Source organism: Aplidium turbinatum, chromosome 10, assembly GCF_918807975.1.
Source record: "Aplidium turbinatum chromosome 10, kaAplTurb1.1, whole genome shotgun sequence".
NCBI lineage: Eukaryota > Metazoa > Chordata > Ascidiacea > Aplousobranchia > Polyclinidae > Aplidium > Aplidium turbinatum.
Genome location: NC_137481.1, coordinates 15,687,544 through 15,699,678, shown reverse-complemented (window position 1 = coordinate 15,699,678; position 12,135 = coordinate 15,687,544). Strand labels below are relative to the sequence as shown.

Here is a 12,135-nt window from a genome sequence, read left to right as displayed (position 1 = left end):
CCACTTTTGTTAAAAAGTATTTTGGTAGAGTTTCAGAATTTTCCCGCCAAAACTGTGGTTCTGCCGCCATTTTGAAAAAATGGCGTCCAGATAGGATATTATGAAAGTCTACAGCCTTAAACTGGCGCAATGTGATCATATAATATGTCGATTACGGGGTTTTTGGGGTCGCAGAACTCGAATTTGAAGTTAAAAACACTCTACGGCAACAATTTTGCAAAGTGAATTTTGACATATAGATGTGACCACACTGTTTTGGACGCAGATTTACATGAAAAGAGCATCTTATTGTCATTTTAACCTTGAAATGCATGTAGGCTATGCATAAACTTTTCTAGTCGGTGTGATTATATCAATCAGTATGAGGAAAAAATTAACATGTAGGCTACTTTCTTTTTGTGTATAGGCTACTTTCACATCCGATGAAAGTCTACTAACTAGTCCACAGCCTATAGCCTGTACTTAGTTACTAACCTACCTGCTTATTAACTAATGGACGGCAACAGAGTACCCCACGGCAGACCAAAAAGCTCGAAAAGCGGAAGTGATCTCTCCCAACTGGGTAAATGCTTTACTTCTACACGATGAAGATCATCATTAGCTCAGTGACTCGAATAGTAGCTAGTGATCGTACGCAAGTTACAAGATTCCGATCAGTAATAAATGGTACTGAATGAGACGGCCGGTGAAGCACACCACTCACTGGCACAAAAACCAAAAAGAAAGTTCTTCCTCATTGGGAACACTAGCGAAAGACTAGGTGTTCCAAAGCTTCCTAAAAGCTCTGACGTTCTTGCTAGGCTGTTGTTCCTCAGAGACGAAAGTCACAGAACGATCAACCAATCCATCGTGATAGCAAGGGAGGAAATTCCCCTGGTATGGAAACATCATTTTGGCATGGGTTAGGTATTTGGCAAGAAAAACGAGAAACAATCTGGAAAAGAGAAGGAATCGTGAAAGGTTATTGTTAAAAATGCGGATATAGACCGGCATCTGAAGAATTTGTATGAAACTTGGTATCTAGAACTTGATTCCAGGCGTGAGAGGAATAAAAGTGATTCATTTAAAAAAACGTTTGCGTGATATGGAAGAAAAGCTCAAGGATCCTCTGAATATATGTAAGACTACTTCGCGATCAATTCTCATGTATTTCGGTATTATTGACTGGGAGACAGATTTGGAACATCTGAAAAATCAGCTCCAGAGAGATCAAGTAGGCTAGGTTGCGCATTGGGCAGAGATGCTCTGTAGAAGAGACGGGACTGAGCTAGAGAAAAATGACACAGTGCATCTGGTGAAAGGAAACAGAAAGAGGATGTTGCTGACAATCCGAAAACCGTGAAGTTGGACTTAAGTGCAGATGAAGAAACAGAAAGTGACAGTGACAACTGGAAGACTCCTGAATGGAAAAAAAATGGGTATTAGGCTACGTCGCCTAGCCTATACCTTTAACATCTGATCGACTTGGATGAGCTATCGGCAAAGAACAATGTTCGCTATGTGGCTCAAGCGTCCGGCATACAAGTCGAAGATACTAATATCAGTCACAGCAGCTCATAGACTGGCTAATAAGACTATAGGTCCTCTCACTCCCAAATTAATTATCAGAGATGAGTTCCAGGCCCCTGATTTGGCAATAATTCACTGGGCCGGTAAGATTCTGAAAATGAGAGGAAATGTTTCATCAGAACAGTGCTGTGTATATGTATCTGGCGTTAGTTTTGATGATGAAGGTAATGCAGAAATGAAAGCTTCTGGGGGTGCATGAGACCAGACGGCACCAGATCATCTCAGGAACAGGCCGTTATAAAATTGGTGGAAGACTGGAGAGAGAAAGGTGTCATTGATGGAGGTATTTGATACGACTGCCGTCAATTCAGGAAAGTGGCAAGGTACTTGTAGGCTACATTGCTGGAGGCAACAATTGGGAAAGCACTTTGGAACTTACTGATCAAGAGTGGCAACAAATGCCAGTATCAGAATGGAAAAATTTCAGTGATTATAGGAAACTAAGCAAATTCGTTTTGAACGTAAGGATGGTCAACGATATTGCGGAACGCGGGATTAAGCTAATCACTGATTTTTTTGACAGGTGTTCTGACGAAAGCCACCGGCAAGCTCTCTTGCTTGCCATGCAAAGGCACAGTTCTCAAATTACAAAAAAGGTACCTTAGCCAAACTCAATTGTTAAAGAAATTCGTCAAAAATTCAGTAAATTGAGTGTTTGCATAACTCTGGTAGGCTATTGTGTTGATGAAATACTGGGAATTGAAATCAATCAGGACTGAAGCTTAAGGAATAGCATGCAGAAGAAACAGGGATGGATCGTGTTTGAGAGTGATTAATTCAATTTGTTTGTAAATGAATCGTGTTGTTATTTCAACAGTTTGACAATATTTCAGGAATGCTCATTCTGGGGTGAGGTATTCTTGGTCAGGTTGTGTCCATGTCTGCAAAATTTCACCATAAAGTTCAAGTGGTAAAATTTCACTTTGCAAAATTGTTGTCGTAGAGCACTTTTGACTTCAGATTCGTGTTCTGCGACCCCAAAAACCCCGTAATCGACATATTATATGATCACATTATGCCAGTTTAAGGCTGCAGATTTTCATAATATCTTATCTGGACGCCATTTTTTCAAAATGGCGGCAGAACCACAGTTTTGGCGGGAAAATTCTGAAACTCTACCAAAATACTTTTTAACAAAAGTGGAAGCCCGTAATACATAGCCGCAATAATTTCTAAAAACTTTTTGCAAAATGGTACACCCTACTGTATAGTGTATAGCTAAACAGCGTACCAGTCTAGTTTGTCAAAAATGTAAAGTTTGCACATATATGAACTAAACACAGCATGCTCATTGCTAATTTAAGGAAATAAAAGCGCAGAACTGTAAATGTATAAAAAGTATCATTCACGACTCACGAGTCTTTGATTTGTTGGCAAAATACTTAAAAGTCCTCAACTGAAATTTGAGAGCTTTTCGAATTAACAAATTTTCAAAATTTTTTATGCTCGCAGATTCTCGGAAATTTTAACTTTATTCGAAGCCGTAGTAAGACACTTAATCACTCGTCCACACAACCTACTACGTTTGATTCAACCTTCTCACAGTTGAATTGAGGCAGGTTGTACATCTAAATATGATCGTAGCATAGGCTTTGGACAAATGATAAATCAGCTGAATTACCTATAGCTGTTGAATCCTACATATCTGCAAAAGCCAAATCAATAAAAAAAACGAACTGGTTTGCTGGTTAAAAACAAACCTGCAGTACGGAAGCCCCGGCCTGCAGAAACTGCAGTCCCGCGTCAGCAGAATCGATGCCTCCAGTGGCAAGTACTGGGAAATCCGGAAGAGCGTTGCCGATGGCGGACACCGCTCTTAAGGCGATAGGTCGAATGGCATTTCCTACAACAGATGACCGAATAAAAACCCGCCAAAAAGTAAAAATTCAGAATAGGCCTTTGTTTATAGTTGATTTTGTTATGTTTCAGCGTAGGTTTAGCACATAAGCACACATTTATTACACGCAAAAACACACAATATGAATGCTTAAAGGAAGCAAGACGACTTTGTACCTGAAACCCCTCCATACGTTGTCAAAGATTTTTTTCCTACAGACGGCCATGCCGATCCCATTCCTTTCAAGCCCATCAACCCAGACACAGTATTTGTGGCTGTAACACCATCCGCACCCCCTGTGACATACAAATAGATCTTCAACCTTGTTTGAAAAAGTATTAATCAATCTAAACCTTCCCGCCAGCACGAAAATTGTTTATAAAAGTGTTCAAATAGGTTTAAGGTTTGATCTTCAGTACATGTTCTGGTTGAGGTAGGGTTAAGGTTAGGAAACATTGGCCAAGTTGATCAGCGCCCGTCAATCTTGTGCATCATGCGCTTACGTACCTTGCTTTGCCGCGGTGGCAATCTCGACGATGTTGGTCACGTTCGGTGTCAACTTGGCAAAAAATGGAATCTTGACAGCTGCCCGCACCCACTTGCAAATGTCAAAGACCAGATCTCGATCCTGTCCGCAAGCCAGCCCCATCCCACGCTCCCCCATCCCATGAGGACAGGAGAGATTTAACTCTAACGCATCAGCACCAGCTTCCTAAAAGATTTGAAGACCTTGTTAGCTGGTGCAACGGTGGTTTAAAAGCAAGTAGCAATATCTTAAATCATTAACCAACTTGTAGATCATTTACTTATTTACTGTGTGAAGCGATTGGACTATCACGCAAAAGTGTAACAGTAAAGCACGACCAATGCTTTAATTAGAATTAGGTTAGAACATACCATGTCAGCAGCAGACAAACTTAGGAGAGGCATCATTGACAAAGCAAATTCACTGTTGAAAAAACGCTTAATATTTTTGTCATGTTTATTTGGCCTATAAAAGTTATGAACAAATAAGCAATAAACCAGAAAAGTTGAAGATCTTTAAGTGCGTATTTTTACCTCGGCCTTTTTACTAAGTTCGGTCCAATCGCTCTCGCTATGGGCGCACATGATGCTTGCAATGAGAATCTGAGAAACAGTTTCTGATTTAAGTACAACTGAGAGCTGGAGTGGTCAATTAGCGCAGTTTTGACACTACTATCGATATTCCACATATCATTTTTGTCTTGTGTACTGCAGTGTGAAAATTTAACATCCTTGCTAATTGCTATGGTAGCTAGCGTTGAGTAAAAACTTTGGACATATTCTTGCTAAATCTAGATAGACCTTATTTGACCCACAAACACACACGTCGAGTAATGAGGCGGTTGTTCTTTGTGTTCTTCACCCTTCTGCAGTGTTCTTTTTTTTGACGACTCTAACGACTTAAGTACCCAATATTTTAAATTGCACTGTTTGCTTATGAAATTGTAGACTTTAGATAACACGGTAGGAAGAAGCGCCAATCTGCACTTCATACATCACTATGACTATTATCGTATCTGTCAAGAGCAATAAGTACTGAAGTCTACTTAAGTACTTGTTTAATAATGTTGCTGTCAGGAAAATGAACTGGCAGAAACCTATCTTAAGGCAAAGCTGATTGAGCAAATTATTATGCGACGAATACGTGCATTGTGAATCTTGCCTTTGTTCTACAGCATTCAGTCGTTAGTGGCAGCACGTGAAGCTGTGGAATATAGGGCGAGCTCACAAGCACATCCAATATCTCCAACAGAAAAACAAACAAGGATCAGTTTCAGGGCAGCCAGGAGTAGAAGGAAATTGGCCATTAATCTTTTCTAATGACACTTGGTGATTTGGGACCAAGTCTTCACACTTGTCTGGCAAGAGTGCACTCACTGCGGTGATTGTTTTAAAATCAAATTTTTATTACTAAAATGTGCGTTAAGCACCAAGATCTGCGTTGTTTCAGCCACAAAGCCCCTCTCCTGCACCAAGACGCCAATTGGCATTCGGTCCACTATCTTATCGATTAAAAGTTCCTCGCTAAGTCAGGTTAATATTTTTGGCCTTTAAATTCGCAAAACCATCTGCTGAAATTTCTGTTTCCTACAGTTGAAATTATTGCGATGTAGGGTGCGAGTGCGACAAAACCGAAAAACTGGGCCACAGGTCCGGCGCAGGCTGCACTACCAAAGTCGGAAAAGTTTAGGAAACAAATTCGATGAATCACAGTCAGAATATAACTCCTTACCACAGTGGGACTTATTTCTTGAGGCACCATCTAATCACTGCTCACACTGCAAAAGCCTGGCAACAATTTTTTAAAGTACGGTGACAACTGATGATGGCGCCCGAGAGCGACAAGCCTTTGTTCATCAGCATACATGAATTTCACATTGTTACATGTTGCTGTAGGGCAAAGGCTTTCCGCGTAACAACGGACAATAGCTCAGTCACTCGTGCTGAGAAGCAAACATATTTTTCTTTATCTAGGCCTGCAGTACTAGATGCAGACTCTTTCAAGACGTTAGTATTTGTGTTGATCTAAGTGAGACAATAAGCTAAAAGGCATGTCATACAACCTCAATGTTAAAAAGTCAAAATCATACGCAATTTAAGCTCTGCATTACAGATATGCGAATGTCCACTGCTCACTTTGCTGAACATCTCTACAAATGGTTAAAGCTTTAGTGATAACACCTGAACCGTTTCTAGCCTATGTAATATGCAATGCATACAACTCATTGTCTTGCTCATCGCCTGCAATGTGCAATATTACGATTCACAATATACGAATGTGCTAACCAATAAGCATCAATGCATCATGCCACAGCAATAATTGCAATGCCTGTTCTGCCATTTCACACTGACTGCGAATATTGTTAAAATTATTAACGAAGTGCTATCAAATAGTCAAAGCATTTTTTCTCAGCAGGTCAATATCCTCTTTTGAAGTTCACAAAAGAGTTAAAAAAGAACGATTACGGTGCACATGCGCTGTTGAGCAACACATAGAGCCCTATGTAAGCTCCTTCCAAAACAACAACAAAGTAGTTACGTTTTCAGGGAAGTCTTTTTTCAGTTCAGTAACGCTCCGGCACCAGTACGCGCAAGATTTCTCGCTAACCAACTCGATGTTGAGGAAAGAACCTTGCCCAGGTCCAAAATTATGTCCGGATGTTGTTCCTCTGACGATACGGGGAGAGACGTTGGTTACCAAGTCCTGAAAAAATTTTTTTTAGTCTTGGAAATGGCAGTGGATTCTTTTGTGTCAGTCGCCGTAGTGGAGCCAGATATTGCGTTTCCAACGGCTTACCTTATCCAGAGTAAAGGTCTTAGTGAGAGCAAAGCCCCAGCCGGCCTGAAACCCTCGCCTGATCATGGCTGAGGAAGTGGTAGGTGGAGCACTGGCCAATCCAAACGGATTGATGAAGTGAAGACCGCACATGTCCACGCTGATATCAACCAAATCAATGGGAGTGAAGAACTTTGGAAGGGAAGGTTCTTTAGGAATGGAGGTCACCCCGCCCAAACCCTGATTAAAGTACAGATAACTGAAATGTTAAATTGTTTTGTGATATTATACAAGACATACGAGTTTTGATCACATTTTCACACACTAATTTTTTGTGAGTTCACTAACACTCTACATTACTTTGCTGTCCTTTACAGAGAAAAGATGCTTTTTTTTAGTTCAGCCATGTTTAGTTTAACTGACCTGCAAGTAACGATGCATGAAATAGGCAGCAGTTTTTCCATCGTTGACTGACTCTACTGTGGTGTTGGCCACTCCAGCTATGTCTCCACCAAAAAATACCCATGGCTCACTCGAAGCTCCGGTCTTCGCATTGACCTCGGGTAATCCCCACGAGTTTAAGGCAACTGGAGCCAAAGCATCAACCACTGAAAAAAACGAGTTTTTGTGAAATTATTTTATGACCAGAAATTTTTTCTACACTCACTCGATCATGGAAATCACTTGGACCATCGTGTACACTGTACACTTGTACAGTGTATGTAACTATAACACACACACATAAAACTTCTTGTAACGGTTAAAGGAGCATTTCCGTTGAGAATGTAGCAATGGTACAAAATCTACACATACATTTACAGCATTGTATAACCAGAAAACTTTTATTTCTTGATGAAATTATTTAAAAATTTATGAAGGTGAAATAACTTCCAGCTGTCTAAAATAATCTATAACAAAGTTTGATATATCTTGGGAAAAAGATGAACACTATAAAGTAGGTATTCGCGATTTATACATCTTGCTATCTGTATTGCTCATCGTGCGAGTCAAGTGGACGCAAAATCCATAGGTATATCATCTGACTCTTGTAAAAATGGTTAATGTTTTTGAGTAGTCGAGGTATTTTCACTGAGAATTTTTATTTTGTGGTGTGAAGGCAAATACTGTGCTTAACATTTCATCTAAGAATCGCTTATGATCAAATATAGTTTACTTTGAAATTGCTGCACTGCACTTTTAAATCAACCCATGAAAGGAGATCAAGATACAGTAGCACAAAAACTACCGCCGCATGGAGAGGCCTGCAAACACTAAATGACCATAAAAGCCTTCAACAAGGCATTAGTTCATAAGCAAATGTTCTGAATAGAAAGGATCAAAGTGCTCGATATCTAGCTCGAATTTCAACCTTCTTACTTTACCGAGTCATTATCAGCATTAGACAACTTATTGCCCTATTATAGATAAAGCTGTTCAGCACCAGAAAAGCTCACGTCAAAATATACTTAAAGCATGGTGACACACGCTTAAGAATGGTTGATGATGGCGTGGTGTACTTTTACAAGATCTAAAAAAAAACTTTGCTGAAGATTACAAGGATCTTAAATAACTTGCAAAGTACACGCCAGTGGCTCTAAAAATGGCGTATGGAGTTGGGTGGAATGTTTTAAGGGGGTGCGTAAATATATTGACTAAACAAAGTAACAAAGTATTGAAATTTAGCCACTACTTTATATCGTGAGGATGATTTCGATAAAATCTAATTTAGGGTCCTCATTCAAAATCTAGTAGACTGCTGGCTTGAAAATTCATTAAAACGGGTCTGTGACTCTGACAAAAATGTAGGGAACCACTGCCAGGCGCAAATTAAGTTAACCATACACGCAGCAAAGTTTCAACAATGTAACCTTTAACAAAGCTGTAATGTTTTAAGTTGGTAAAAAAACGAGACATGCTGTCTGTTCTAGCGTGAGCTTGGTCGATTGTGAGTTGTGAATCGGTAGGATGCGTTGCTGTCTGGAACGACTTCGGTGTTGTGACTGCGCAACCACTCACAAGGCGACAAGCGAAACAGCTCTTTACTGTGTAGTGCGCGAGTCGTAAACCTGCCACCGAAAGCTAATAGTACCAAGCAAACACAACTCAAGCAAGGCAAAACAAGTTTATGCTGAGTAGGAATTTACCAAATAACAAAATCAGTGGTATGCGCATGGAGTTACTCGGATAAAAGGGATATTCGAGGCAATATCAATAAATCTCGCATCAAAAGCACAAAAATAGCAACGAATTGACTTTTGCAAATCATAAACTTGGTTTAAGTGGTTAATTTTGTCTTAGAAATTTTTTAATTTGCAAAAGATAACTTGACTAAAAATGTAAGTTACACATGAACATCAAGTTGCAACTAAGATTTGTCTTTGGATTGTTATTATATTTTTAAAGAATATAGAAGCCGCATTGTTAAAATATCCGTATAATAATTAGACCAAAACTTAAATTATATATAAAAGCAGGCTTATCTACTTTCCAGATCTCGGACAATAACCAACTATCTCAGCAAATTTCGAGCTCTGCTGTTTGCTGTGTTCCAAGTCAAGGTTGCACGACAATGACGCAGTTGGTTACGCACTTGAAATAAACAAGAAACAACTAGAAGGGAGATAATGAAGAGCGGACACGCTTGACTGACGGTCAGGGTAACCCGGGGCAATCTGCAGGGAACAATGTTAACGGAATCTCGTGTAGCCTATTGCCCTCACCTAAGAGCTGATAAAAAAATCAAGCTCGTTTTTGAACTGCCACCCTATTTGATGTGTTAATGGTCTAAAAATTTAAGTCCGACAGTGATTGCTTTATTTTTAACAGAAAAAACTTTAAATTTAACGGCTTGCAGCTTTTTAATTTATTAACGATGTGAAACTGAAAACGATTAGGCCTACAAAGTTACGAAATCATGGGATACAAATGTTAACTGTCCGAACTTGTGTCAAAACTACAAAGGGGGGTGAAGCTGGAAAAACTGGCAAGTATTGAATGTGTAAGTGATGAGGTCACAAGTCAAATTTTAACGACGGCGGTGGGTGGTACTTCCGGTATCTCCGGTTAGTGAACTATTAACAGAATAAGTTAACAAATAATTTAAGCGCCTTGGCGCAGGTTTAGGCTAACACCAACCCATCTCCTGCTAAGAATTTGTAAGTTGCAAAAAAGTGACAGAATGTGGTTCAGTCGCATTAATAACTGCAGAAAATTTTCACAGTTGAATGAGCACAAACAAGCACTCTACCGAAAGTCAAGTCAATTTATTTTGTTTTAACAGCGCCATATATGAACAAGCAGAGTAAATGTAATTGTCAAAAAAAAGCAAAACAATTGAAATCAGAGCGAACGGCATTTTCGATAAACCGATTGTAATTGATTATATTGGAGATCTGAAAACCTAACACAGACCACAGAGAAAACTAAATGGAAAGTTCAACGTTAATAGTTCCACAATATGATTAGACCAGGGGTGGGGAACCTGCGGCCCGCGGGCCGAATGTGGCCCGCGTGACTGTTCCATGTGGCCCGCGTCAAAATTTCTTTACCCAAAATATATTGAAACAACAGCTCAAAAAAGAGTAGGCTCTGCATTCTCGGTATAAGTTATTGCGAATGGCCGTCGATGAAGAAATGAAACGAAACGAAGTCGATCAGTTCATGAATAATCAGGGAAACCATGTCGTTGAACTCACTGATAGCCAATGGTTGTGTGACCTAGCGTTTATGGTTGACATTAGCAAGCACCTCTCCGAGCTCAACGTCAAGTTCCAGGGACCGAATCAGCTTTTGAGCTCCTTGTTTGCAAAAGTGAAATCATTTGAAGCTAAACTACATCTGTGGAAAGTACAACTTGAAAACAATAAGATGTTCCTAATAATGATGTTCCTAATAACTTCCAACATGAAATAGTAGATCTCCAGAATGACGGTACGTTGAAAGCGATGTACCAAAACATCCCACTGCTCAACTTTTATCAACGCTACATAAATGCTGATGATTTTCCAGTCATGCGGAAACATGCTTTGAAATATGTGTCTCTGTTTGGAAGCACCTACCGTTGCGAACAGTTTTTTTTTTCCAAATTGAATCTAACAAAAAGTCGGCTTCGCTCCAGACTGACTGATTAAAGTGTGAAGATGCAGTTAAGAGTTGCAACATCTTCCGTGTCAGCAGACATCACACGACTCACCAAAAATAAATACTTTCAGTCATCCCACTAGCTGTGAAAGTGAAATAAATCATTATCTACTTCGCTGCATTTTTTATCTGTAAATAAAATTTCGAAATTGTTAGTGGCCCGCTTGTGTTATTTCTCATTTTATGTGGCCCGCAATACTAAAAAGGTTCCCCACCCCTGGATTAGACCAAACAATTGCCACAGTGCTAAAGCAACCTAATCACTTGCTCTCTAATTGGGGAAATACTTGGACTGAGCAATGCAAGCAGCAAACAAGCGAAATTTTGATTAGCTGCTTCGCTTTGGTAAGTATACAGCTTTGATAGCCTACAGACACTCTACAGCGTTTACGCAGTTTTTGTAAACATCTTAATTTTAAATTATTAATTACCGTACCAAAGATTATAGTGGCTTTCAGTAGTATAGCGGAAATTAAAAGAACCTAAGCTTGAACAAACTCGCATAAACTCTATCATGGCTAATAGCCATGTTTCATTGGCTATGTTTCACAGATTAGAAATACTTTGTGAAAATGATCCTAAAGCTATCTTATCTAAGGCCCTTTCTTAAAACACAACCACCACTAGAGTAGCTACAATTGTCGCTTTAGTCACTCGTAACACCATTTGATTTAACCAAAAAAGCACGAGGTATCCACTGGATGAATACGTGTCAATGCCCAAAACACGATTTTTGTAAGTGCTTTATCTCAAGGCAAAAACACAAATCGTTGTAATACTTTAATACTAGTGAAAGCTGACATAATTGCGAAAAAATCCAGAAACAGATGAAGCAACTTCTTATTGAAGTGATGCAACCTAAAGTCTTTACACTCTTTGGCTTCAATCAAGCGGAACAGAAATTAGACACTCGACAAAACTGTGAAAAGTAAAAAATCCCGTTTAAGCATATCAATCTGCCCACTTGTGCGTTGTGACCAGCAGTTTGAAGGAAGGAATAAGTCTTCAAAGAAACAAAGATATTTGAGCTTGACAGCTAGGTAGAGTGAAAACCTAGTAAAGATACTCTCTCGTCGAAGAATTTGTTAAACAAAACGATGATCAGATTGTGTCGTAAACGCAATTAATATGCAAACAGAACTTGCAATTTTCAAAATTTGACACCACTGGCAGTGTGAACCAAATCATTGATCACTTAAGCAACATATTGAATTAGGGATCAGCATTACTTTCTGTAAGCGCACAAACCACGCAAATCGATATTTTTAATAAGGCTCCTGTTTGATAC

General features: G+C 39.4%; 1 protein-coding gene across 1 annotated transcript in view; it reads right to left on the bottom strand.

Annotated features, from left to right (window-relative positions):
* LOC145778911 (dihydropyrimidine dehydrogenase [NADP(+)]-like) overlaps positions 1-12,135 on the bottom strand; it is a 60,888-nt gene that overhangs the window by 2,998 nt on the left and 45,755 nt on the right. The window contains exons 11-17 of the mRNA XM_082590502.1: positions 7,131-7,315; positions 6,729-6,947; positions 6,471-6,635; positions 4,466-4,534; positions 3,914-4,118; positions 3,583-3,702; positions 3,270-3,412 (exon numbers count right to left, since the gene is read on the bottom strand). Of these exons, the coding sequence (XP_082446628.1) occupies positions 3,270-3,412; positions 3,583-3,702; positions 3,914-4,118; positions 4,466-4,534; positions 6,471-6,635; positions 6,729-6,947; positions 7,131-7,315 (1,106 nt within the window). The remainder of the gene's footprint in view (positions 1-3,269; positions 3,413-3,582; positions 3,703-3,913; positions 4,119-4,465; positions 4,535-6,470; positions 6,636-6,728; positions 6,948-7,130; positions 7,316-12,135) is intronic.